Source organism: Vulpes lagopus, chromosome 8, assembly GCF_018345385.1.
Source record: "Vulpes lagopus strain Blue_001 chromosome 8, ASM1834538v1, whole genome shotgun sequence".
Lineage (NCBI taxonomy): Eukaryota > Metazoa > Chordata > Mammalia > Carnivora > Canidae > Vulpes > Vulpes lagopus.
In genome coordinates this window covers 16,200,165-16,228,164 of record NC_054831.1, presented here as the reverse complement: position 1 = coordinate 16,228,164, position 28,000 = coordinate 16,200,165, and the positions used below count along the sequence as shown (strand labels likewise).

The following is a 28,000-nucleotide window of genomic DNA, read 5'->3' as shown; positions in this document are numbered from 1 at the left end:
TAGATTTGGGGACCCAATGCAACCTTTTAATTCCAAGCAGAGTCCCCCTCCCACAGCATTATCACACACACACACACACAGTGGAAAGGGGTACCAGGGCCTGAGCAGGAACAAAAGCCAGACCCCGGCAAAAATATATATATAATTATATACACATATGTATCTGTAGAGAAGAGAAGCTGGGAGTGTGATTAAGGGAGGACAGAGAGTTAGGAGAGAAAGCAGCTTGGGGGTGCCCCAATAAATTACATTCTTTAGACAGCATGGTGGGGATGCATGGAAATGGGCAGGACCTGGTGGCCAGGACACAGCCTGGCCTCTTGATCCCATCCAAAGAGAGCCTGAAGGCCTGGGTTCTGCACAGGACCTGGGTGCTTAGAGTCTAGCTGACTTGCCTGGAGGCTGACGGTGGGCCAGGGTTCTGCAACATCTCCACTCTAAGCCATGGCTTCTAGGGAAGCCACAGGGCTGGAGCAAGAGGCTTTGAAGCTTAGGGGTCACCAGGAGAGGAGAGGGTGAGCTGGAGGGCAGGGTGGCTTCATTGTTAGAGGCTGAGCTCAAGCCTGTTCCTGCTAAGAGTCAGAGAAGCCAGAGACCCAGGTGCAGGGGAAGCTGTCCTAGGTGAGGTGAGGAGGCGTGCTTGGGTGCACAGAGTCCTGGGGCTCTCCCTGCCCTCCTGGCTGCTCCCCACTCTCCCCCTCCCCCCGCAGGCCTGAGGGTTGTACCCACCCATGGGTCCAGACTGCCAACATGCCTGACCACTAAGTGCTGCTTTCCTTTCTCCTCACTCTCTTGTGGGGACCTTCCCGTGGGGGTGGGATGGGGGGAGAGGATGCAAACGTTGACTCTGTGTGTGCTGGGCTCCAGACTGGGTCTGCCCTGTGCAGTGAGGACCAAGGAAGAGGGAAGGAGGCCCCTGGCTTTTTATGGGGAAGCAAGTTCACGTCCCACACCCCAGCACTGCAGAGGTCCTGGCTCCCCCTCACCTGGGGAATGGAGACAACCCTACCTCCATCCCCCCCCCACCACCCTGCGCCCCTAAGAGACGATGCTTTGGGGTCTAGTGACCCCAGCTCTAGAGCCCCGAAGCAGCAGGGGAGAGCATCAGTCACGGAGCAGGAAGGATGGTCAGAAGAGAGAAGCCTTTTTCTTTAGTTCATTCCGCTTCCACAGGGCCAGCTTGCCAAACTCTTCAGGGGACATGGAGAATACCCTTGAGAAGTCCTCGGCTGACAGGTGTCTCTGGAAAGGGGACACCCAGAGGCAGCTTAAAGACAGGGGCTGGGGCGAGGCTGGGCCAATGACTAAGGGGGCGCTCACACAGAGGCCCCAGGTCTCCCCCACCAGGCCCACCAGGGAGGCTGCCCCTTTGGAAGCCCCTAGGCCCACCCCACACTTCCTCTGCATACCTCAAGCCTCATCCGATCCACACCTGGAGGCAACTTGGTTCTCCCCTTATTGGTCACCACCAGCATTTCGTAGGGATAGATCTGGGGGGGCGGAGGGGGGCAGAGAGGGGGCAACCTCAGGCTCATAGAGTTTCTTGTCAGTGTAACCCCCTCAATTCCCTGGGCCCCTGATCAGCCTGTAAGGGCCATTGGGGCTCATGCTGTTTTTGCCAACCACTGCCCCCAACTTCCCTGCTGCCCCTCCCGTCAGCGACCCCTTGGTGCATTTGCTTCCCTGGCTTCTCCCCACAGGCTGGCTGACCCACCCCCACTGTAGATGGTTCTGTCCCCTGCCCACCACCCCTGACTCTGCCCCTGCCCCTCACCTTCTGCTCCAGCACACAGGGCAGGGAGTTCCCCCGGTCCATCCTCCCCCTCTGGCCCTCTCCGTTCTGGGGAGACCAAAGCCGCAGTGAGCCAGAGTGGGGCAGGGAGACCTCCCCAGCCTTACCCTGGGCTTCTCTTGTCCTTGCCAGGCAACTCTGTAGCCCCACCTCCCCCAACACCCCTGTCACCCATCCACGGCTTGCTTCTGCTGCTCCATGTGTTCCCCTCCAGAAGGCACTCACCTGCAGGCCTATAGGAGAGAAGAATTATTGTCCAGAGGCGGCTCTAAGGGCAGCAGGCCTCCAAACCTGCCGGCTCAGCCTCCCAACCTCAAGCCACAGCCCTGCCCGCAGCACAGACACGGGCTGCCATGGGGCCTGCTCAGGCCCCTTGCCCAGCTCGCCTGGCATTGGGTGGCCCTGCCTCTCACCTGGACTTCCGGTCTCACTCCCAGAGGGGCTGAATTCTGTGGACTGTAGCTAGAAAGGACACGAAGGGATCAGAAGGAAGGTGGAAAAGTCTGCACTGTTTCCCTTCACTTTAAAGGTCTCTTGCTCCCCCGGATGCCCAAGCAGCTCAGCCCCTCTGAGGTGCCCCGAGGGCACACTCTTCCCTCCTAGTCTGTGATCTCTGGTCAGGGACCTTACCCGGCTCAGAGTGGTCCTGCCATAGGCGGGGAGAGAAGACGACTTGGATGTTCCTGCTTGCAAGGCTGGAAGAGAGCAGGAGGCCCTGTTCAGTGCCTTTGGTCTGACATTCATTCCTGAGAGGGCTGCCTCCCTGGCCTCCCCTGCCAGAGGCAAGGCGGTGAAGCATGGACCTGGGGGGCTCGAGGGGTGGGGGTGCCTACTGGCTCCCAGCTCCTGCCCATTACCTTCAGCAAGCGGCACTGTGCTGAGGCTCTGAGCCATCGCTCTAACCAAATACACATCTGGATGAGATGCCTGAGTGTTAAAATGGATAGTCAGCCAATAACGGCCAGACGATGAGGCTCACCATCATAAAATGACACTATGGGCTACAAAAATATGTCTGAAATTTAGTCAAAATTACTGAATCGTTACAATATTATTATTAGCAATGCTAGTAATCAAATTTCCAATATTTGTTATTTATTACAATGCAGAAATGATAATGTTCTCTGCACCATCAGCTGCTAGACTGTACCAGCAGCCAGTAGACGTCACACTTGTGGAGAGAGCATGTGACTCTTGATCTCGGGGTCCTGAGTTCAAACTCCGCATTGCATGTGAAGCTTACTTAAAATTATATATATAGACTTCACATTTGCAAGACCAGATGTCACCTTCAACTTACACATTTCATATCACTTAACTTTCTTGCACCACAGATTGTAACTCAAGAAAATTGGTTTTCAGTTAACAGGTTTTCCTAAAAAGAACTTTGTAACTAAGATTCTTAGTTTGGCCAAATCTTAAAACTCTTTCATGTCCAAATACTAGAAATCGTTGGCATTCTACGGTGATCATTTGGATAACTATTTTTTTTTTAAAGTGTATGTAAGGGCAGCCTGGGTGGCTCAGCGGTTTAGCACCGCCTTCAGCCCAGGGCCGGATCCTGGAGACCAGGGATCAAGTCCCACATCGGGCTCCCTGCATGGAGCCTTCTTCTCCTTCTGCCTGTGTCTCTGCCTCTCTCTCTTCCTCTCTGTGTGTCTGTCATGAATAAATAAATAAAATCTCTCTCTCTGTGTGTGTGTCTCTCATGAATAAATAAATAAAATCTTTAAAAAACAAAAAACAAAACAATAAATAAATAAATAAATAAAATCTTTAAAAAAAAAAGTGTATGTAAGTAATCTGTACACCCAACATGGGGCTCGAACTCATGACCCCAGGATCAAGAGTCACACGCTCCTCCGACTGAGCCCGCCAGATGTCCTGATAAATGTTTTTATTTGAAGATTTTAGCCTTGATAGATTCAAAACTAAAGGATATACAGATCTGTCTTCTTAAAACACTCTTTTAGAATCTGTGGCTTGGAAGTTTAGTGAGCATGAAATGTATTTTGAGGAACTTGTTTTTTCTTAATATTTTTAAAAATACTTTTTAATTTTGTGCAGGAAATTATCTGTTTCTACAATGATCATTCATTATTGAAGCATTTCACTTTATAAGTATACATTTATATTTCAAGTAGCTGATAGAATTTTAACCAACAAAGCACATAGGAAGATTTTCACTTCAAATTATTTTTAGAATGCTTATTTATGTTTGAAAGTCACCATTTCAATGTTACCATGAAGTTGGAATGACACTCCTGTTCATAATTCTGAAATTGTTGAAGGTGCTTGGGTGGCTCAGTAGGTTAAGTGTCCAATGTGATTTCGACTCAGGTCATGATCCCAGGGTCCTGAGATCAGGCTCCACATCGGACTCCTGGCTCAGCATGGAGTCTGCTTGGGATTCTCTCTCTCACTCTGCCCCGCCCCCTGCTCATACATGTGCTCACTGTCTCTCTCAAATAAGTAAATAAGAAATCTTAGGAAAAAGTTCTGAAATTGTTGAGGTTGATTAGCTATGACCATAACCTATGCAATCATGTGATCACTGGTCACATATAAGATCAGGGATGCCAAAAATGATGATGACATAGACATTTGGCCATTCGACTTTGCAAGGCCAAAATGGAAGTTAAAAAGCTAATTTTGACTAAATAGCAAAATCTGGTGCAACATGAAGATTGAATCCAACTCTCAGGGCATCTCTCCATCTGCTTCTTTCTTCAAACCTTCACTATTCTACATTTTCTAAAAAGGTCCTATTGTAACTCTTCCCACTCATCCTGAAATATCATCCTGGGGACTTTCAGTGACCTGTGCATGTCCATGCACATATGACCCTTACCGCTCCTTGAATCCCACATCTCAGTGGCCTTCACCTCCACCCCCCACAAGGCAGCCCCTTCAAATGGCCACCCCCTGGTCTTGTCTACACCTGCAATACCTTGATGCCTGAAGCCCGGGAATCGCACTTTGCAGCTACCATGCCATACCCTTCCTTATTTGTAACTTCTCCTCAACCTCACTCCCAGCATGTCTGGTCATCGGGGTCTTGATCTCCAACCCCCACCCCCACCCCCGACCTTCGACCCACAGTTAGGTATATCACTACTTTCTCCACCACTCAGCAGCTCCCCTGGCCTCTCATCCCTCAGCACCTGCCTTACAAAACTCTAGCCCTGAATCAGCCAGCGCCTCTCTTGCCTGCAGTCCATGCGGACTATCCTCACTACAGATGAATGCTAGATTATCCTCACTACAGATGAATGCCTTGCGCTGGTTCCCCTTCCCTGCAAATAGGTAGTCTAAAGCTTCCCCAACCCAGCCAGCCTCACCCTGCTTCCACTCAGCAGACAGCCTCAACTTCTCCTGTGATCTGCTCCCAGACCCAGGTCCCCAGCCCACAGAGAAAGAGGCCTTTGGGGCCTGACGCCTGCCTCCCATATCCTGGATCTTGCTGAGGGGAGCACTCCAGGGCATAGCTCCAGGGCTCAGCCCTCACATTTTCCCTTCCCTCTCTTCTCTGCATGATCCCATTTTTTCTCAAGGTCTTGCTACTATATAGAAGCTGAAAACTCAACTCATCCTGCAAGCTTCCAACTGAGCAAGACCTGGCTCCCACCTACAGGTGCCTCAAGCCCAGGATGTCCCAAACCAGTCCCTTCATCCTTCCCCCAAACCCAAGCCAATCCCCGCCCAGCACCCAAGCCAAGATCCCAACTCAGCTCTCCCTCCCTTCCCATGTCCAATCAGCCACTCAGTCCAGTTGACTCCATCTTCTATATATTTCTCAAGCCCACCTCCCTTCTCTGGATCTATGTGTAGTTTTAGCCCTTACCTAGACCTCTGGAAAATGTGGTGGAGTGTCTCAGAAGATGGCCTGCATGTTATCTCCGGGCCTGTGTGCCTTTGAGTCATGGTTTCCCTTGAGTCTAGGCTGCCCACTAAGCTGCTCTGTCCAACAGGACGTAGGAGGAGTGATGCTGTGTGGCTCCTGATGCTAGGCTTTTAGACGCCTCATACTTTCAGCTGGGGTTCTCAGATCTCCCTCCCTCTGCTCCAGCCTTGATGTTCTAGGGAAGTCCAGGCTAGACTCCCATGATTAGAGGCATAATACCCAGATCCCAGGCCACCTTATCTCTCTGGCTAATCCCTGCCACCCTGGGGCACACTCTGGGTTCCTGCAGGCCCTGTAAGCTGGCCAGAATGTTTCCTGTTCCTTGCCTTTGCTCCAGCACTGTCCCCAGTGTCCTCAATGCCCATCTCCACCCCCCTCCCCCCGCCACTCACTTTGTCTTTCTCTTCAAGACCACACATATCACTACCCCTGGCCCTCCGGCCCCAGGCCCTGTCACAGTTTCCTCGAAGCACTCACTGTGTGCCTCTCATGTCACCACAACATTGCCCCACTGCACTGACCCCAATTTCCATGTCAATTTCCCCGTGGACTGGAAGCTACTGACGGACAGTATATTTTTGGACTCTATAATCTCCTGTGTCACCATATATTAGACACTCAATAAACATCTGGTAAATTAAACATAATTTGCTAGTTCTGCTGTAGCTAATCCTATCTTTTATCATCTAGTCTTATTCCATGACTGGTATCCTTGCCCTAAGGAGAGCATGAGTGCCTTGAGCCAGCACAGGATCCTCTGTCCCTTGTACCACAGGAGCACAGTGCCAGCCACACGATAGACAGATTCTGCGGGTGATTCGGGGCCCCATCCATGGCACTCACAGGTATGAAAGGGTGTCCGGTCAGGCAGAGAGCGGGTTTTCCTCCGGATAGGCAGTGACTTTTCCATCTCTTCTTTCAAGATCATCTTTCCCAAGTTGGAAGTAACCTGGGGAAGGAGAAAGGAAGATGCGCCCAAGACTTCTATACTCACTTCTCATCTCCATTGGAGCTGAGTATCCACAGGCAGGACTGGGGACAGGTTTCCCAAGGGGCTGGGGTTGTGCCCCGGAGCCTGTGGGGCCTGTCATTTTGGTCTAAGGCACTGCCGTTCGGGGTCTGGCCACCCTCGAGAGCAAGGAGGCAGTGCTGCTTGGTATTTAACTGTATCTGAGTGGCCTCTGCATCCCAGGTTACTCACCCAGAGCACAAGCCCAGGCCACTGTCACTGGCCTTCCTATGACTCCTGACACCCTCTCTGCTGCCCTGGACGACAGCAGCCTGCTCTCTCCCTGCTCCTCTTCCCATGAATTTAGCCTTCCTGAATCCTGGCACTGGGTTGGGGGAGGGGGGCTTTTCTTTCCTTTAACCCTAAGTTAACTGGTGTTCCCCCCAAGTAGCATGAAGTCCTGGTGTCCCTTCAGTAGCAGCAACTTGGTGTCCTGGGAAGAAGGGGGAATCCCTCATGTTTCTACTAGGAGGTTCTTTAGGACAGAAGAGTTAGAGCCCAAGGCCTTTGGTCCCCAAGAAGACATGGGCGAAGCGAGATGCTACCTTACTGAGTTCCTCTCGTTGACGCTCCCTGAGAGCCTTCATCTCGTCCCCGGAGTCATCATCTTCTTCCTCTTCCTCTTCCTCTGCCCCCCTCCGAGAGGCCTTCCGTTTCCTCCATTCTGTCTCTGGGGAACACCGGCAAAAGCAGGCTCATCAATCAGCCATTCACGTGCCAAGTATTTATCAGGTGCTGCCTTGTGCACCTTCCAGAGAATGCGACAAGCCATCTCGTGCAAAATAAAAGTACCATTCTCTAGCCTTATGGTAAAGCTGAATTGGCGACACTCAGTCACACAACTTAAAGTCACTGGGGGGTGCCTGGGTGGCTCAGTGGTTGAGCATCTGCCTTTGGCCCAGGACATGATCCAGGAGTCTCCGGATCGAGTCCCACATTGGGCTTCCTGCATGGAGCCTGCTTCTCCATCTGCCTGTGTCTCTCATGAATAAATAAATATTTTTAAAAATTAAAAAAAAAAAGTCACTGGGGACCAGGACCTTGCCTCATTCCTCCTTCTCTCTTCCAGAGCTCCTATCACAGAGCCTGGGATGCAGGTGTTTAAGATATGTCTGCTGAGTGGCCAAATAAGTAAATGGAAAGCTAGTGAAAGACTAACAAGCAGCCACATAACCAAGACTAGAGGAATGCAGGGAATAACGGTGAGCCAGGAGGTCAAGAAGGGAGCCAGGAGGTCACGAAGAGAGCCAGGAGGTCATGAAGTACGTAGGGTGGCAGTGGGGAGAGAGAAGGTGGGTTCATGAGTTTCCACAGGGCTGTGAGGCGGTGCCCCGGGCCTCCCCTGCCCCCTCCAGCATGGTCTCCTACCCACGACGGCCAGCGACGGAGGGCACGGCCAATAGTCAGTTTCGATCTTGGCTGGCTGGTTGGGGTCAGGTGGCTGGGCCGCAGGAAACTTGGAGGACTCGATGATGAGGTCCTCGATGAGGTGCTTGCTCTGGGGGCTGCCTCCCGTGGACTCTGCAGGTGGAGGTCAGGGTCAGCCCACATCCTGAGCCAGGCCGACTTAGCCCACCCCAGCCCCCAGCTCTCTGTCCTGTCCCCTGCTCACACCTGGGACACTGTGGGTGTACAAACAGTGCACACAAGAAAGGGCATACGGGGCAGAGGTTATCTGCTGCTACGAACAGCTGTTCTCCCGTGGCCTCCCAGCCCGCAGCGTGAAGGGGCCCAGGTCACAGAGGGGAGCCCTCACCTCTCTGCTTGTAGATAGGTGGCTTCTTGTAGATGTTGGAATCTGGGCGGGTGGTCTCTGTGGACAGGGAGCAAGAGCAGATGAGGAGATGCTGATGGTGGGTGAGGCCGGGTCAGTGAAGAGAAGGGCACAAATGAGATGGTGTGGGGAATTCATGGGCTCCCGCCGAGAGCCGAGACCTGAGACAGAACCTGAGTGCCTGGAACTGTCCCTCAGGGGTTTTGGACTTTTCCACACTTTTCTGGTTGGGTGGGAGGAAAGGCTCAAGAGGTCTCATCATCTTGGGAGGAGTAGGGTGGTTTGCCTGGGGTCTGGGCATCAGGGGTGCAGCCATTCTGTGCTGAGCATATACCCCAGAGAATGGGGGACTGAGAAGCAGCAGCTTGGGTCCCTGTTAGAAAAAGAGGTCCTGGGGAAAGTGTGCAGCCACACTGCCAGAAAACCTACCAGGATGGTGGAAATGGGGTAGGCTGGTCCGGGGGGTCCCAGTGGTTCTTGGGGCTGAAGCCTGAGAGATGGTTCCAGGGGACCGGCTCTCCGCCCACACCTGCAGAGCAGAAGTGTTGTTGACTGGAGCTCCCAGGTCCCCCACCCTACCCTCTCCAACCCATGGAGACACTGCTTCACCTCACACCACCATCTCTGTCCTCCCACCCTAGCATCCCACAAGCCCCCAACCCCAGGGCAGAGGAAGGGTCTCCAAGGACTCAACTTGCTGATGGTGTATGACCCGGGGAGACAGGGTTAAATGAGGTCCTGGGTCAGACAGACAGATGCACCCAGAGCTGGTCGGCGACGGGATCAGGTCATCCCGTGGGCTGTGCATATGTGTGGGGGCGGGGAGCCGGGCAAGTGTCAGGTGTGGGGCAGACTCACCTCTGGGGATGGTGGGGGGGATGTGGATTTGGGTGACAGTGAGCGCTGCGGATGGAGAGGAGGCTGGTCAGAGCCACGAGGGTAGGGGTAAATCCTCATCCCTAGATCCCTGGAGGGGCCACTTCACCCCCCACCACCACCCAAATCTGCACCCTGGCCCGGCCAATTTCTGAGCCACGTCTTCTATGTCAGTCCTTGCCAGTTCCCAGCACTGGCCCTCCATCCATCTCCCTCTTAGTGCTCTCCTGGGCAGAGTCCTGTCTTTCTTGGGATGCACGAAGAAGCCACGGATCTTGCAGCAGTGTGTCTGTGCTCTGGGGGCCAACCGAAGGTGGCTCTGGCCTGTCCACAGAGCCTAGAGCCCAGGGGAAGGACCAGGAGCCACAAGTATCCAGGATGGAATCTGGGCTCCCTGCAGAGTAGTAAGTCTCCCCACAGCCCGCCTCCAGCTCAAGGCTCAGCCATGACACTAGCCCTTTCTGGAACATGGTTTACAGAGGAGCTGCCATGTGTTATCTCCTGCACTCAAGTACTGGGTGAGGGAGGTAGGGGGCGGATGTATCACCTCTATTGTACAGGAGGGGAAACAAACCACGCCTTCTCACAGGTCAGTCAGCTGGGACTTCAGAATCCCAGTGCAGTGTTCCCGAAGGCTTTTGGCAAATTTGCACTTTTTGTCCACTGCCAGCCTTCTCCTCCACGACCCTCCACCCCCTGCTCTGTGAGGCTGCCAATCAACCCGGCCTCCCGGCTTCTCAGCATGGAGCTCCCCTCCGGCCTCCAGCCTGTCCCTGCCTGCCCTCCACGAACACTGGGTTGACCATTGGTTGATTTCTGCCCACGGTTCCCTTTCCTGTTTTGGAGTCTGGCTGCCAGGAAAGGAAGCAGGAGAGGGATTTTGCCTCCTTCCCTGTGTGGCTGGGGGAGCCCTTCCCCCAAGTTCCATCCAAGAGGAGCCTCCCACCCCTCACCTCCCGGCTTCTGGGCAGCTCCACGTGTTCCAGGAGAGAATAGGTAAAGTGGGGCTCATAGATCATGAGGTCAGGCCGCTCGATGTCCAGGATGGCCTTGTCCTTGGGGATGGCAGCCAAGTCCTTGTAGCCCAGCACCTGGTTGTCCATCTTGGCCTGGAGGGAAATGCTAGGAATGGAACAGATGTGCCGAAAGCCTCACCTAGAATCCTGGCCTTACCAGCTAGACTTGCAATTTATCAGGAAGAAAAGGGACAGCCATTTGAGCCATCAGCTCGTATGAGTTAGTAGTGTGTATTTTTTTTTATTTTAAGGGTTTAGAGAGTCACCTTAAAAGATGATAGTCCTTCACCTAACACTTCGGGTACAATGAGGCAGGACCAGACCAGTAGAAGGTGGCGGTGGGGAACCTTCTCTGGGTTTCTGGGTTGTCTCTGCCCACCAGCCCCGGCAGGACGGTCGGTCGCTGTCGTCGGGGAGGCTCTGGGTGAAGTGCCCAGCGGGTCCCCACCCCACCCGCTGGTCCCAGCCTGAGGGTGCTGGTGGCCCAGAGGTACTCACCACGATGCTGGAGGGAGAGCCGGGAACACTGGAGCCTCGGGAGGAGCTGACGCTCCCAGGGGAGGTAAGTGGTTGCTGGGGAGAGTGAAAGGCGGGCGGTGGGGATGAGCGTGCGTGCCAGGGCCGGGCGGGGCTCTCCACCGGGCGGGGGGCCTGGCGGAGGGAGGGGGCGGGGGCGGGGGCTGCCCTAGGCCTCCGGGCCCCGGGGTGCGGCGCTGCGGGCGGCCGGCAGGTGGCACCGTCGACGCCCGCCCCCCCCGCCCCCCCGCGGCCCGGCCCCGCGCACCTTCTGCAGCCGGTCCATGCAGCAGGGAGCTGGCCGGTCGGTCGCCGCGGAGCCCCGTGCGCTCGGGGAGAGGACGCGGCGTCAGGCTCTGGCCGGCTCCTGGGCGCGGCGCGCTCGGGGCCCCGAGAGCAGAGAGTGCGTCCCCCCGGGCTGTGGCGTCCTCATGCCTCAGCGACTGTCCGCGCGTGGAGCGGGGGCGGGCCTGGGGGGCGGGCGCGGGGGCGGGTGAGGGACCGGCAGGGGCCCGGCCTCGGCGCGGGGAAACGCTCGGGCCGCGCTCGGGCCGCACTCGGGCCGGAGCCATTGTTCTCCGGCTGGAAAGGAAATGCCCGCAGGGGTCCGGCTGCCCGGGCGGCCTCCGCGCTCCGGCCCGGGGACACCTGCCCGCCCCGCGTCTCACTCCCTGGCCCGGCCCCTGGCCCACTCCCCGAGCAATCAGCTGCCCGTGGCGCCCCCTCTGCCCCGCAGCCCAGGCGGGGTTAGCAGAGGCACCTGCTCACCCTGCGAGGTGGACAGACCGGGAGGGCAGGATGGAGCCAAACTGCCTTGGCGTGGCGCGGTCAGGTCATGGGGGGGGGGGGGGGGGGACGAGGCCTCAGGGAGGAGGGAGGGGAGGCTGGAGGGAGCCCACATTCCCTGGGTCCCTGCCCCTGTCCTCTGCCCTGGGTTCCTTGGCAGGGAAGAAGGGAGGAGAGGTTGGAGGGAACCCCCAACCCCCGCGTCCCTGTCCCTGTCCCCATCCCACAGTCTGTCTCACTTGACAGAGCCCCCCTTGGGGCCCAGGCCACACCCCAGCTGTAGGCAGGCTTCTCAGGATGCCTGTGCTGACGCTGCCCTCCCAACTGCTGCTTCGCTGCAAGGCAGCACCCCTGAGGTTCAGCAGGAAGGCGTCCCAGCCCGCACTGCTCTCCATTCCTAGACAGTTGGGTCTTGTCTGCTGCAGTAGATTATGAGTTCCCTGGGGCCACAGCCCATGCCTTGGTGTCTTCACCTTCAGCCTTCATTAATTCCCTTAGCACTCCTCCCGTCCCCCCACCCCCTAGTCCTGGACCCGTAACAACCATTCAGTGAATGCCTGGCCGAGCTTCCAGCAATGGTGGCAGTGAGGCTAGCTTTCCATCTGCTGGCAATAAGCCTCCTAGAGTGAAGAGAGCTGATGGCTACAGCAAGGACGGGCAAGAGGCAGCCTAATGTAGTGGTTAAAAGCACGAGCTCTGGACCAGAGTACCTGGGGATGAGTACTGACTCTGCTACAGCAGCTGTGTGACTTTGAGCAAGTTACTTACTCTCTCTGTGCCTCATGTTTCTCATCTGTAATAATGGAAGATAGTACTAGTGTCCATGTCATGGGGCAGCTCTGAGTATTAAATAAGTTATAACATGTCAAGTGCTTAAAACACTATAAATTCTATGTAGAGTATTAGCTATTATTATTTCTATTTCCCCAAGGACTAATCAATTTAGATGTCTATTCCATAGCCATTCTTAACCACAGGGGGTAATGAAAGACTGAGGTCACTAGTGCTCCCAATCTTATCACCTATTACTTTGTATCAGGCCATTCTTTGGCTCCACCACCAAAACCACCTGCTGGCCCCACGAGCAGCCCTCATTTCCACCTTCTGCTTTTGCACATGCCCTTCCACTATTCTCTGTCCACTTCCTTGTCTCCCAGATGCCACTTGTCCTTCAGGGTCGATCCCAGCCTTCCTCTCCTGGGAGGCCTCTCTTACTATTCTAGTCCTTCTGATAACCCTTCTCTGAATTCCAGCAGGACTGAAAAAGAGGCCCATACAACAGACCTTGATTATAGGTTGCCTAACGCAGGAACATGTTTTTTCACTAACCAGAATGAGTGCTAACTTCTGGAGGGCAAAATAACAAAGCAATCACCATCATTTTTGGAATGCTCAAGCTAGGTACTTTGATAAGCACTTATTTTTAATATTTTATTTTTAAGTAATTTCTATACCCAATGTGAGGCTCGAACCTACAACCCCAATATGGAGAGTCACATGCTCCACCAATTGAGGCAGCCAGGCGCCTCTAATAAGCACTTTAAAAGGATGATTTGTTTCATCCCCTCCGACATCCCTATAAGGTAGACCCATTTTACAGATGAGAAGACAGAGGCTCAAAGAGGTTAAAAAGTTGTCCAGAGTCATGAAGCTGAAAATGTGTCTTCAGCACCGGCATGGTTCAAAGTGCCTAGCTAGTACCGTGTCAGGTGCATTGTGGGGATAGAGTAAAACCTGCTACATTTCTCAAGTCTTTTTAGAATTCTAGAGTCAAGGCTTCTCCAAGACAAGCTCCTGGGTCACACTAGGTATTTGGTGCCCGCGGAAAGACTCCATTCCAGACCTTTATCCTTCTCGGCCTTCTTAGCTCTCACTTTGTAATACTTTTATAACTAGGTGTCTGAGGATCAGAATCAACTCTAATACATATTCAAAGAGCTGTTAGCTCTCTTTCACTTCTCTCTGATCTTTACTGTATTGACAGCCATTGTCAAACTAGCTATATACTTGGCTTAGCCTTAGAGCCAAACACTCATTCATTCATGTATCTACCCATCTATCCATCCGTCCATCCTTCCATCCATCCCTTCCTCCTTCCCTCCCTCTATCCATCCACGCATCCACTCATTCCTCCACTTGTACATCCTTCCATCCATTCATCTACTCATCCATCTGCCTATCCACTTATCCGTCAATCCATCCATCCATCCATCCATCCATCCATCCATCCATCCATCCACTAACCATCTACCCCCCAGTCATATATTGCTTTACCCATCCATTCATCAAATACTTCCTGACCTTTCTGCAATAACCACAGACAACACTCTGTGACAAGTCTTATGGGGAACAGAAAGACGAGTCAAGGGATCCAAGCTGCCCAGGCAGAAATGAGGCATGTATATAGATAACTCCCATGCAAAACAGAAAATTACATATGCCAGATAAGATAATAGAAGGAGCCATGAGAGGTCATAGGATGAGGGATCACTCAAGCTGGGGTGTTGAGAAGGGAAAATAAAGAAGATTCCTTAGAGGAGGTATTTGAGGTAGGCCTTGAATGCCCAGTTTGAGTTTATGCAAAAACTAAATAATCGATTATTGATAGAGAAGACAAAATGAACAAAGGAACGGGCCTGAGGTGGAGGGGCAGCACTGGGTCTATCTAGGGAACAGCAAGTATGGCTACACTATAGGGCTCGTGGGGTTGAAATATGTTTGGGCAAGAAGTTGGGAGTCAGATTATGGAGGCCTCCAATCCAGACCAGAGGATTTAGATTGTACTTTATGGACAACAGGGCAATAGAATGCTTAGAAACTTTTTTCAAACAAAGAAGTGACAGATCCAAGCAGTACTTTGGGACGATGAATGTGGCTGCAGCCTGGGAGAGGGGGCTGGACAGGTAGGGGCAGCATGGACAGAGGCCAGCCTGGAAGCTACAGTAGGAGTCCCAGCAAGAGCTCGTGAGGGCCTTGACTTGTGTGTGCAGCCCAAGAGGGAGAGGAAGCAAATGGGAGAGACCCTAGAGGCAGAATGTGCAAAACAGACATGATCCAAAAGCCCCCCAGGGCAGGGGTAGGTGGCTGGCTCAGAGACGGAGGAAGGGGAAGCAGTGAGTTCACTTTTTGCCAGCGTGAGGTGGAGGTGGGTACAGTTGATGAGCAGGTGGGAATGTCCGGGAGGGACAGGAGGTTGAGCCCGGGGCAGGCTGGAAAGAGAGACTTGGGAGCCATTTGACTAGAGGTGGTAGTCTGCACATGAGGTTGCCAAGGCAGAAAGAAGTTCAAAACCAGAATCCTAGGAAACACCTAGGGGACTAGAAGAAATATCATCCCAGATGGCATGAAAGGGACCAGGAAAAGGAGATGGCCAGCTCCTTGGGGGCAGGGAGTGAATCTAGTGGAGGCGATTGCATTATGGAGAGACAGGGTGGGAGCAAGGGGATAAGGAAAGGTCATGAAGCCAAGAGTCTGTGGCCAGAGGAGAGAGGCACTGGAGGGAGTGATGGCTCTGTTTTGGTGGCCTCCAAGCACACTTCTAGAGGAAAAGTGAGGCCTTCTTGTCAGGGAAGGCCTGGCTAGGCCACAGGCAGGGGAGTGTGGGGGGTCGGAGAGCGACTTTGGAGGAGGCCAGATTGGCTGAAGGTGTTTCAGGAAAGGGGAGACTTGAAGATGCTTGTAGGCAGTGGGGAGGAAGTGGGGTCCCAGCAGCAGGAAGGGGTGCAGCCCAGGCTCAAGAGGAGGGCGGGCTCTGGAAGGAAAACTCAGGGCTTCCCTGGAAGGACAGGAAAGGAAAAGTTGGTATCCACAACACAGGGCCCTGTGGCCTGGGCCAGTCCCCAATGGGAGGCCCTTATTTTCCCAGGAAAAATGATAGCGGAGGCCATATGCAGATCTGACAGGTCAGTGGGACAGAGGCTGAAGAGGGTAGAAAAAGTTTGGTGGGGAGGCGGATGGCTGAGCCACCAGGGAGAACAGAGTTTCCTTGTGTCCTGGAGCCTCAGGGTGAGCCTGGCGGTGGCCCTGGCACCCTCCCCTTGAACACCAGTGTGTGTGTGTTGGGGGTATTGGGTGGGGCAATGACTGTGTATCAGAGGGGTCACTGCCCAGTCAAGGAGGGAGGGGAAGGGTCCAGGACTGGCCAAGTCACAGCGATGCGTGATCATGCTCTGCACCCACACTCACACATGCACAAACACTGCCTTCGGGCATCGCCACTCAGAAATGTGATTTGAAATAATGATGTCTCTGCTCTGTTCCCCGGACCCTTCCTATCCAGAGCTGCCTGCAGCCCCAGACCCATCCCCGGTGCTGGCTCACCCCGCCCTCCCAGCCTCAGGAACTCCTCTATCGTGTCCCCTGAGCCACACTCCTCCAGGGCCTGCTGGCCAGTGCCCAGTGCAGTAGGTAGGACACATGCTGACAAACTGACTTCTTACCCTTTTGGGGCACTGCATTTTAATTCAGGGCTTGCCTTAAGAAGTGAAGGTCCTGGCAGCCCAGGTGGCTCAGTGGTCTAGCGCCTTCAGCCCAGGTGAACTCCTGATCCTGGAGTCCCACTTCAGGCCTCCTGCATGGAGCCCGCTTCTCCCTCTGACTACTGTGTCTCTGCATCTCTCTCTCTCTCTGTGTCTCTCATAAATGAATGAATGAATGAATGAATGAATGAATGAATAAAATCTTTTTGGGCAGCCTGGGTGGCTCAGCAGTTTAACGCCACCTTCGGTCCAGGGCATGATCCTGGAGACCTGGGATCAAGTCCCACATCGGGCTCACTACATGGAGCCTGCTTCTCCCTCTGCCTGTGTCTCTCTCTCTGTGTCTCAATAAATAATAAATGAAATCTTTAAAAAAAGAAAAAAGAAGAAGTGAAGATCTTACTGGTGAAATTTTAAGGAAAAGTGTTTTGAGATAGAGTCTCCCGAGAGAGAGAGAGAGAGAGAGAGAGAGAGAGAGAGAGAGAGAGAGATGGGAGGAAGGAGAGAGGGAGGGAGGGAAGGAGGGTTTTCTTGGCTTCTCTCAAATCACATCATGCAGGCAAGTGCTTACTCCACCCTCGAGTGGCCCCCTCCCTCAAAGCTAATTTCCTCTTGAGTCAACACCCCCTGTCCCCCTCCTCCTCCAGTGCTGGCCCTCTCCCCCCTCTGGACACACCCTGTGTCACACACGTACAATGCACTGTCTCCATCCCAGCAGCCTCCGGGTGACAGAGACCAAGAGGGCAGGCTGCAGCAGGAAGGGAGGCCGGGATGGAAGGAAAGGGAAAGAAAGGCAGCAGAGGCGGCCAGCCCAGGTGGTGGGGAGGACCTCCCAGCTGCTCACTCCCATCCTCACTCCTCCAGCCCCGCCCCACCCTCCCCCTTATCTGAGCCTCCAGCCCAGCCCCGCCTCACACTGCCTGCCTGGCATCTGCGTCTCTGCAGCTACTAGACCCTCTGGGCTCTGGGTTGGGGGTGATAAGACCTGAGCACCCATCCCAGCCGGCTTCTGCCCCAGGTAGGACTAACCTGGCTGTGGCTCCCTGGACTGGTAGAAATGAAGGCTCAACAGGCAGAACCACGGCTGGAGGCCTCCAGTCCCAAGCCAAGCACCGTGGGCCATGTGCCCGTTACTGTCCCAGGGACTTCCATACGTCCCCTCTACCCTTCACACGGGCCAGTGCCCTCCCCATTCAGGGACTGGGAACCGTGGCTGAGAGCGTGACTTGCCAAAGGCCACCCAAACACAAGTCAAGCTGGAATCCTTGCCCAGGCCTGTGACGGGTCAAAGCCAATGAACATGCTTCTCAGTAGGTCCCCGAAGGTCCCACTTCAGTCTGAACAAAGGTCCCACTTCAGGTCCCCACTTCAGTGTTGAGAATGACCTGATCTGGTGGGGCCACCCAGATTTCCTGCTCACTGGCCTGGCCTGTGCACAGGGAGCAGGGGGGCTGGGGGTGGGGGGGCTTTGTGCAGCCGGGCAGGGTGCTGCACACAGGAAGCCAGTTATGAAATGAGGCGTGCGGACTGTCCAAGTGGGCCGAGGGCAGGGCGGGCAGGAGCTTGGCCCTCTCTGTTTTCTCTAGTTTCAGCCACAGTGTGGCCGCCTGCCTTGCTCCCTCCCTGTTCCTTGTCCACTCTTTCTGCGTGCCATTCCCCGTTTCTTCTTTCTTCATCTTTCCTCCCTGGGCTCTGTTTCCCTTTCACACTGTCCTGCTCCCGGCCCCACCCCTACAGTTACTGTGGCAACAATTCAATGCCAGAAATAAAGGCAGGATCCAGCTAGGTCACCAGTTCCCAAAACAGCATCCCATCCCAGGGTGGAGTGGGGAAGGGGGGGGCAGGGGCAGACCAGGAGCAGCAGGGAAGACCTGAGGGTGTGTGTGTGTGTGTGTGTGTGTGTGTGTGTGTATAGGGGGCACCCATGCTTGCCCCTAGGGACATGAAAGAGCAGGAGAGGGCTCCCAGCTCTGGGCCAGCGTTCCTGGGGCATCCCTGAAGCCTGTGTCCTCTCTCCCCAGCTCTCCTTTCTCCTTTTCCCTACCCCCATTTTTTAAATCCTGCTCTATCTGCCAGGACGAGGGTTAGGTTCCTCTAATGCCAACACTATATAGTATCCTCTCACACTCTGATGAAGCATCAGGCAGGTGTGGGTGGGCCCCAAAACTGGGTCCCGGCCTAAGAACCCACCTGCTCAAGGCCCTGCCTCATCTTTGCTCCTGGTGGCAGCAGGCCCAGGCCCAGACACCTCCTTCCACTCCTACTTCACACAAATACGCACCTTCTCATCCTGTTTCTCCTAGATCTCTGTTGGGTTTCTGTATCCTTTCTCTATACCTTCCCTCTGAGGAGGCCTCTCTTTCTGAGTCTTCCCCCCCAACTCCTCAGGCTTGCATGGTCCTCAGTATGTTCCTGCTCTGGCCTTTATTTATGGCTGGTCTGGTTGGGGGGTTGTGCTGTCACTTGTACAAGCTGGATTCATAGGGAAGATGCAAGGGTCTTGTGTCCCAAATTTAGCTTTCTGAATTCTGGGGGTATCCCTATTCTGGTGCACACACACACACACACACACACACACACACACACGTGAGCTCCAAAAGAGGAATTCCTACAGACCTGCACCCTTAGGTGAACAGCATGACTCAAGTATTCAACATATGGGGAGGCCGGCAGCACGGAGCCTCACACGTGGACACAGTGCTTCACCCACACAGGCAAGAGCCCACACTGAAACAGAGTTGCAAAACCCATGCACCCTCCTTCCAAGATCACGCCCCCACTCTCCCAGCAAGGCCCCCCCACAGTGCTGCACAGTGCCACTGACACCCACTCACCCCCACCCACTGATCCTCCCTTGGCACCCGTTCTCCACGCTCACAACCACCCGCATCACATGCTGCCATCCCCTCCCCAAGCTGAGCACATGTACCGGCACACACACAGCACCCCCCCATTTACCTATTCCCTGGGGGCTTTCCTGCTCCCTGTTCCCAAAGCCCCACCACCTTCCTTTTCTTCCACCTGCCCCTGCTCCCCTGACTCTCAAACCCTGGCAACACAGTCCTCTGGGAGGGAAACACCAGGTGCATCTGCCCAGGCAGGGGTACAGCTAACAAGAAGGCACCTCTGGATCCTTAGGGCCTGAATGTCTGCTCAGCCCCCAGCCCTTGGAGTGCTTCGGAGGCTGGTCAGGATGGAGCAGGGGTCAGGCCTGTGGCCACACCCTACCACCCAACCTCATTCTGCGTGTGGTTCTCACTGCAGCCTGGCCAGCCTAGGGCTAGAAAGGGGCTCCGGGGTACCTCCCCACAAAGCAGCACACCCGTCACCAACAGCATGCAGGTCTCTGTGTGGACTGGTCCCCTCTCTAGATCTGGGGCTCGCTGGAGGGAGTCTGCCCCCCCTTTCTCTCTTCCCCCCACGTTCTCCCTGTTATTCAGCAAAGAAAGAACAGCTCCCCTGCCCACCTCTGTCCTCCCCATGCCATCACTTGGACTTCCGCCCAGCACAGCTAGGGGAAGAGGGTCCTGGGGTGCCAGTATGAAACACCCCATCCCTTTCCCCCAAGTCAGGTTTGATGAGCTCAAACCCAGCTAGTCCCAGGGTCTGGGACCACTCTCCCACTGAACAGGGGCCATAGCTGACCCCTCCCCAGGGAGTCCCAGCCACCACCCAGAGCCCAAAGTGCCCACAGAGGGGAAGAGAGGTGGGAAACCTTGCCACCTACCTCTTCCCAGACAGTGCGGCCCAGATGCTCTGAGGCCCCCAGGCCAGGCCAGGCAGGCACAGGCCCAGATCCCTGGGGGCTGCCGCTTTTTCTCAAGAGCCAAGGTAACAGGCGTCTCTTCCAGGAACCCAGCCGCGCTTTCCCAGAGCACAAATAACAGGAAAAAAGCCGGCTCGGCTCCGGGGTAGGTGGGTGGGTGGGTGGGGGGAGCTGGCACAGGAGGGGACCTACCCTCTGGGCCCCCACCCCCTCGTCCCCACCCTGCTTCTCCCGGAGCTGGTGCTCGGAGCCTGCGTCTGGCGGGCGGGCCGCTGGCTCCCCCGCGGCACCCCCCACCTCCAGCTGATAGCGTGTGGCCGCCCCAGGGTGTGTGTGTGTCTGCTCTTCCACCTCGCTCGCTGCAGCTCAATCCGTTTCAAACAAGAGGAGCATTAACCAGGCATCATGACGAAGCAGAATCGGAAGCAGACCAGGGGAGCGGCTGGCCTTTCCCCTTTCCCATAGTCCCAACCCTGCGACGCTGCTGCTTGCTCACACACATGCACGCGCGCACACACAGACACACACACACAGCCCCTAAAGCCTCATCAGAAACAGCCAGTTTGAGTTGGGGTGGGGGCAAAAGGGGACTCTACTGATAACCGAGGGGTGACAACACCTCAACACCAGCACCTGCATCTCCTACTCGTCACCTAAAAGCAAGTGACAGAGGCCTCTGGGGGCCCTGCCTCCCTAGGGTGCTAAAGGGCACAGATGTTCAGGGGCAAGGAGAGGGCAAAGATGCCAGAATTGGTCACCCAAGGAAGGATTAACCCCCTCCTGGTGAGGGATGGATGGGAGGATCCTCAGCACCAGAGACTGGGCTGGCCCTGAGGTCACCTGGATCCCCTGGAAACTGTGAGAAGGACCCTGTCGCTCACCAGGGCAGCTGCATCAGAAGGGAATTTCCTGCCCGGTGATGTCCAGGGCCTAGCACAGAACTACAGGATGTGCCTTCCCTGAATGGGAAAACCCTCACCACTCCAGGGCCCTGCCACTGGCCCGTGGTTTTCTCTGGGCTCAGAGCAGTGCCTGGTTCATTTGTGACCCCTGGGGGTAGGGGAGGGAGCCCAGCGGGCTGACCTCAGAGGGCTGACCCTGGCCGTGGCCCCAGCCTCCTCTCCACCTCACAGCAGACTTGCCTACCTAGGCAGCCCTTGCTGTTGCCCTGGTAACCGCTGCCCACAGCCGGTCAGCTGATGGTATGAGCTGTCCTTGGGGAAATCTAGAATCTGGGGAGGAGGCTTTGGGGTCTCTGAGTGGAAAACCACAGGGGAAGGGTCTTTAGGGGGACAGGTGACAGTGTGCCCCGGACCTCCTTCTTGAAGAAAAGAGGACAGGAGGGGACAGGTAGGGACGGGAAGGGAGGCATGTTTGGGGTAGTGGAAGGCAGAGGAGAATGAATTCTGAAGGATGGGCTCCAGAAAGAAAGGAGAAATGAAGAAGGCAGGCAGCGGAGTGGCTGAGGAAGAATCGGGCTCAGCTGCTGGGGAGTGGCTGGGAGAGGGCCCTGCAGAAAGGAACCAGAAATTGTGGGGGTGGGGGAAGAAACATCTGGGGAAAAAAGGTCAGGACATGATGCAGGAGGGGGTGTACCTTTGGTGTGGCAGGACGGGCACCAGCCCTTCTGGGCAACCAGCCCGGCCCCGGCAGCCTCTCGGCTCTCCTCCCGTGAAGCCCACCCTTCCCGCCCCGGCCCCACCCGGTCGGCTCTGCACAGCCTCCTGCCACCCTTCCAGGAGCCCAGCGCCGGTGCCTTTCCATCCCAGCGCCGCAGGATCCCCGATTTTCCCCTTGCTGCCACGTTCCTGCCCTGCTGCCACTCGCCCCCCACCAGACCCCACCCCAGATTTGTCTTCCGGTGCAAGGGTGGCCAGAGGCAGGGCTGGAATGCGCTGTTGCGGGGAAGGACAGCTGTGGACAGGGGCCTGGAAGGAGACTCATGACGAATGGATCGGAGCCTCTGGGCCCGGGAAGAGGAGGACATTCTCTGCGACACGAGCACGTTGGATGGAATGGGGAAGCCAAGCAGCCAGGGGCAAGGGCAGGGGGGAGGGGAGGGCTCTCCGGTACCTTCAGGGGCCTGGGGCGTGGGGCAGGAGCACCGCGGCTTCCTCGGTGACATACACCTCCATCCCTCGGCGCATCTCCTCTCCGCCTCCCGTTGCCAAGACAACCTGCCGGCTCAGCGGCGGCGGCAGCAGGGAGGGGGGAGGAGGCGGCGGTGGCTCCCACTGCCTCCTCAGTGATGGAGGGAGGTGGCCTGAGGTCTGCCTCCGTGCTGGGGTGGGGGTGGGGGAGCTGCCGCCCGGGCCAGGGCTCCCACTGAGTCTCCCCTACCCCATCCGGGAGGCTGTGGGGTTGGCTCCCGGCGCGGTCTCCGGACACCCCTAATTCAGGGCCCGACAGCAGGTGGGCCTTGCAGAGGGACGCAGCACTGGACAGTGTCCCCCATTCCAGGAAGCTAGGTGTGGAGCTGGGCAGGAGTGATCGGAACAGGGAGGGATGACCGTGTAGAAGGGTCAGAGGGTGGCTCCCAGCAGGAGGACAAGGCCCTCTCCACGCCCCCCCCACAAGCATGGCTAGGGTGGACATGGGGCTGCGGGCCCAGAAGCCTGCCCCCCTGTGGGACCTCCGCTAGCACTGAGCACCTCCTCCCAGTCCTAAACCCTCTCTTCCCCTTGACCAAAGGGAAAGTCTTCCAATCCTGCAGAGCCCGGTCCCGCTGCCCCCCACTCTCTAGGAATGTCCTTCCACGGGGTGGGAGAGCCACCTTGTGCAGGAAGAGTCTGCCCCCAGCCAGCCCTGGAACCGAGGGGACTGCAGAGTTAGGGCTCCCTCTGTCGACCTGAGGCGTGGTAGCTGTCAAGGTCATTCCTCACTGAGAGGGATCCTGGTGTGTGTGTGTGTGTGTGTGTGTGTGTGTGTGTGTGTGTGTCTGGGTGTGTGGGTGGTGGGTGTCCACGGGGAGGGCACAGCCAAGCCAGGAGACCCTTCTCTTCGCCTGCCCTCCTCCACCTCTACCTCCCCTCCGGTCTTGCCCGATGGTGGGACTTGCTCTGCCCAGCAGCCCCTTCCTCCTGAGACAGCCCCAGACTCCTCAAGGCCAGTGGCCCATGCTCCCCAGGCCCGATGCCATTGCTTGCCTGCCTCCCCTTCAGGCTGGGGTGGGAGGGGAGGCAAAATCTTCCTCCCAGAACCGGGCAACACTGAACACCTGTGCCGGTTGTCCAGGCCTCAGGGCAGGCTCCCTGGGCACCCCTTGGCCATACCCAGCTGCTAAGGGGACTCGCCTACCTCTCAGGAGTGCCTTGAGGCCTTGAGGATGGCCCCTGCGTCCACGACCAGGGCTGGGGCTCCTGCCCCTCTCAGGCAGGCAGTCCCAGGCCCCAGACACGGAGTCCTTGGCTCCCTTCTGTGGCAGGATCACTGGTGCCAGCTGTCCTGACTGGACTCCGGCCCTGCCACCAGCCCCCTCCCAAGGCCTGCGCGATAGGCCTCTCTCCTCTGCCTCACTCCACTGCCCCTCGCCCCGCCCCATGCCCCAACCTGCTGAGACTGGGAGCACCAGGGACTCTCCCCTCTGCCTGGGCCATCTAAACATTAACTCCCCGGGAGGCTGACTAGGGCACCCAGGCACCTAAGGAGAGGGGAAAGGTGACAAAGAACTGGGCCACGGGAATAAAAGGACGGACAAGGGCCCAGAAGTGACCCTTTCTCAAGAGTTTGGAAGTCACACCCCTCTACCTCTGTGCACTGGACCCTCTGTCTCGTGGACCCCAGACCCTCACCCCCCAGCATGCTGCCATCAGACCAGCCTCTCCACCAAACCCAACCCCACAATTGCACGGTCACTCTCAAAACCCCTGCTGCTACAAAACTTTTCATAATGTGACCCAATCTTTCCTGCCTCTTCTCCAGGCAGACATGCAATTGTAGCCAAAGCCATGGGCTGCTCACTTTCCCCCGAAACACACCTCACATCTTCCTGCCTCAAAGCCCTTTTTTCTTATGCTCTTTTCCCTCTCAGTATTTTCCCTTGAATGTCTTCTCTGCTGAATGAAATCCTGCTCATTCTTTTATTTTTATTTTTTTGGAGGGAGGGACAGAGAGAGAGAGAGAGAGACAGAGGATCTCAAGCAGACTCCCCGCTGAGCTTGGAGCCTCAAGACCCTGAGATCACAACCTGAGCTGAAATCAAGAGTCAGACACTTAACCGACTAAGCCACCCAAGCACCCCTGAAATCCTTAAAGACCATGCAAGCCCCAGCCTTTCCCAATGCCCTGGCCCCATGTACTCTCTCATCCCAAACCCACCATGCCTGGCCGGAAGTGGAAAACATCCCACTCAGGCAATGAAGACAGGCAAGAATCTAGACTGTAATGCTCACTAGCTGAGACCATGGATGAGTTAATATCTCTGAGTCTGAGCTCGCCCACACATGATATGGGAATAATCTCAGCCCCTGAATAACAGGTTACATGTGAGCATGCCTTGCAGGCTGCCTGGCACATCTCCAGAGTTCTGTACACATTTGTGTCCTTATTTCCAATAGCTCCTATCTCCTTTCCCCCTCTTTTAGGATGTACCAAGTGCCTCTTTGCTATCTTAGGTGCAAGAGAGAGATTTCCACAAGTCCTTAAATTTCAAGTGCCTCGAGATCTTGACATCTTTTTTGTTAACTGAAGGGTTAGTACAGTGCTTGTACATTGTAGGGGATAAAGAAATATTTGGATTAACCGCTTAGGACCCGTCCTCACCCACCTCCACCTAAGGATGGAGGTGGAGGCAGGATTCTCGTTCTCATTCTGCCTCCAACTTGAGGGTGTTGGGCCAAAGACTTCTTTCTGGACCTTCAGTTGGTTTAATTCCCTCAACAAATACTTAATCTGTGTAATGTACTCTGCTGGGGGTTACTACGGGGGAAGCAAAGACTGACTACCCCTATACGGAGGCACTTGTTTTGTGCACAACCATTACACAAGCACAAATAAGTACAGTTCTGGACAAGCTGGGATATGTGCCATTAGGCAAGGGCAAGCAGGTGGCCAGAGAGCCCTGTGGCACCAGAGACCACCACTAGCCCAAGAGAAGGGGCAAGTCTACAGGGCAGAGCAGACAGCAGCAGTCTGGGCATGCAAGTGTTCTGGAGAAAGGTGTGCTGGACAGTAGGAACCTCATGATCCAAGACGGGCACGGGGTGTTGGCCGGACAGCCAGGGTTGCTGTTTTGCCAGAGCTCCTGGAGGGGACTTACAGGGACAGGGCTGGGAAGGGAGGTAGAGCAGGATTGCACAGGAGCCTTGAGAATCACGCTAAGGAGTCCACTGGTGATCACATAACATGGGCAGAGCTGTGGTTTAGGGTGGGGTAGGACGAGCAGAACAAACCGTGTGATGTCCTGGAGTGGGTGGGGGTGTCGGGAGGCAGAGACAGGGCTTGGAAAGCTACTGTAGTAACGGAGACGGACCCCCGCGAGGTCTGGCAATGGTGCAGAGTTTCTGAGTTTGGAGAGAAAGCAGCGGTGTGCAAGGGGGTGACAGCTGACGTGCTGCATTGCTAGGAGAGGCTCAGCAGGGAGAACAAGGCGAGGAGGGAAAAGCAGAAATCTTAGGGAATGTTTCTATGAAGAGGAGCCAGGAAAGAGAAGGGTCCCGGTGACAGAGGATGAAGAGGTAGGAAAGAGCTTCAGAAAGGGGGGGGGGGGTCCTCCACAGAGTCCAGGGCTATGGGGCTGAGGACAGCTAGGTCTGAAGCCAGAGAGGTCACTGGCCACTGAAGAATAGGGACAGGGCTCAGGAGAGTGACTTAAAAAAAAGCCAGCTTGCAGGGACCAGAGAGTGAGTGGATTTCCCCCTCTGCCTCACCTGGCTGTTGGAGGACAGGACAGAGGAGGGCAGATCAATACGCAGGCTATTCTTAGCTGGAGGTCTTGGTAAGCCCAACCAGCACAGGATCCGAGGCACCTGCTGCCCTCCCCCTCCACTTGGTCACATCCTCCCGGAGATGGATGCGCTCATCTTGCCCCAAGTCTTCCCCCACCATGTCCACCCCCATCCTCACACTTGCTTCGAACCTTCTGGCACACAGAAAGCAGCCAGGGCGGCTGCAGCCAGCTGCGGGGTGGTCTGAGGTCCTCAGGGGAGCCTTCTCCCACCGCCCCATGTTAAATCCCCTGAGGCCCCATTATCAGAGATCCATTCCTTTGGCCTCTTCCTTTCAGCATCTTTGAAATCATCCCCAGTTCAGGGGACTGAACAGACTTGCCCAGAATATGAAGAGGCCCTCTGGATGTGGAGCCTGGACTTGGCAGAGGCACTGAAAGGTGTGGTGAGAAGGTTGGGAGAGCCAAACCCGAGACCCAAGGCCACCAGCAGGCGTCAGCCCTGCCGGCTCCTCCGGGCTCAGGGCGGGGCTAGGCCCCCTCGGAGATGGCCCCGGCCTCGAGGCCGCCGTCCTCCCTCACCCAGTGCGCTCAGTGTCTCCTCACCAGGTCTCACCTCAGAAGGCAAGAAAGGAAACAGTGAGGGCTTTCTGGAGTCGGCCCCCAGAGGCCTGTCTGTGCTGGGGAGGTCAGAGAGAGGGAGGGAGGGGCCGAGAAAGGCAGAGAAGAAAGCAGAAGCAGGACAAAGGGCTCGGTCCACCTTTGAAGCTGTCTCTAACCCGAGCCAGGGAGGGTGGGGTGGGTCTGAGAGCCCGGCTGGGGGGAGGCAGTCTAGAGTTTTAAAGAATGTCTTAAATTCCTGCGGAAATCAGCAGGATTGTAAGAGCCCCCCCTCCCCAACACACCTCCTTCCCAGCCCCCTGCCCCCCAAGTCCAGACCTCCACACCTGGGGGCCCCAACCCTTTGTCCTCAGGTAATTGCTGGGCGTTGCCTCTGTGTTCAAAATCCCATTGAACTCTCCAGTTATCAGCTGTGGCTCCGGACCACCCTCCCTATCCCCCCCCCTCAGAAAACGACCCCCAACACATCTCCCGCAGTCTTCACCAGGATTAGGGCTCTTTGTGATGGGGTGGGGGGGGGGAGGAAAGCAACCTGGTGCAAAGCAATTATGACAAGCCGGGGGAGAATGTCTGTCCTGCGGCCCGGGGGACCTCCCTCTAGGCTACTGGCTTCTCAATTGCCCAGGGTTGGGGGTGTCAGGCTGCTCCAGCACCAGCAGAGGAGAGGGAGGAGAGGGGAGGGGAGGGAAGAAGAGGGACCCCCCCACCCCACCCCACCCCCACCGCCACCGCCACCGCCTAGGACTGCGGCTTCACCCACCTCCCGTTCTGACGAAACCAGGCTCCTCCCTAACTTCCCATTCGGTCTTTATTTTTAGGCCATTCTTGGGGAAAGTGGGGAGCAGGGAGGTCTTTCATCCTTTTCCGCTCTCTGCATAACACTTCCCTCCGACAACTTCCCAGAAGGAAGAAGAAGGGGAAACTGAGGCCGGGGCGGGGGGGGGGGGGTTGTCCAGCCCCAGAGGAGCGGCCTGGAGGCGGGGTGGGGGGAGCCCTGCTGGGAAGGGCTTTCCCCTCCGCGAGATTAAAAGCCGGCGCAGAGGAGGGAAGGGGCGGCCTCTATGGCCTCTTGGTTCCACTCCCCAAAAGCACACCTGGAGGCGTCTGGGAAAGCCCACCCGAGAAGCCGCGGCGGGGGCGCCCCTGCCCTCCCCCCTCCCCCCCCCCCCTCCCCTCCCCCCGGGCCCGCCGCCCCTAATTGCGACTTCCCCTCAGGTGTGGCCCCCGCCCCCGCCCCCCGCGGGGACCCAGGGAACAAGAGGACGCATTCTCGCCCCCGTCCCCCTTCCTTCCGCCCTCCCGCCCTCCCCTCCCCTCCCCTCCCCTCCCCTCCCCTCCCCTCCCCTCCCCTCCCCCGTCCTCACCGCAACGCTGCGATCCGGCTGCCGGCGGAGGCTGCGGCGTCGGGGGCTCGGGGGCCGGGCCCGCTGCTCCCCCCGCCCGCGGGCTCGGGCCTGCGTCGCCCCAACAGGTAGCTCGGGACGCGCCGCGCAGCCAGGAAACCGGAGCCCGCGCGGAGGGAGGGGCCGCCAGCCTCGGCGGCGCAGGTGCGGGGCCTTCCCGGGCCTCCCCGGGCCT

The 28,000-nt window shown here is 56.4% G+C and overlaps 1 protein-coding gene across 12 annotated transcripts; it reads right to left on the bottom strand.

Moving 5' to 3' along the window:
* Positions 1–4: 4 nt before the first annotated feature.
* On the bottom strand, positions 5–27,977 carry DMTN (dematin actin binding protein). Of its 12 annotated transcripts, none has more exons than XM_041765425.1 (16): positions 27,787–27,977; positions 11,156–11,357; positions 10,870–10,944; positions 10,309–10,464; positions 9,338–9,382; positions 8,909–9,008; positions 8,462–8,518; positions 8,074–8,226; positions 7,251–7,375; positions 6,540–6,645; positions 2,423–2,487; positions 2,206–2,254; positions 2,018–2,025; positions 1,775–1,840; positions 1,410–1,490; positions 5–1,242 (listed from the first exon to the last, which is right to left on the bottom strand). In XM_041765425.1, exons 2-16 carry the CDS (start codon positions 11,171–11,173, stop codon positions 1,129–1,131), a joined length of 1,218 nt encoding a protein of 405 aa, XP_041621359.1. In that variant the 5' UTR covers positions 11,174–11,357; positions 27,787–27,977; the 3' UTR covers positions 5–1,128. The 12 variants fall into 12 exon arrangements, with proteins under 12 accessions (XP_041621359.1, XP_041621355.1, XP_041621358.1 ...); XM_041765421.1 differs by lacking the exon at positions 27,787–27,977 and adding an exon at positions 23,215–23,406; XM_041765424.1 differs by lacking the exon at positions 27,787–27,977 and adding an exon at positions 21,991–22,166.
* Positions 27,978–28,000: the final 23 nt, after the last annotated feature.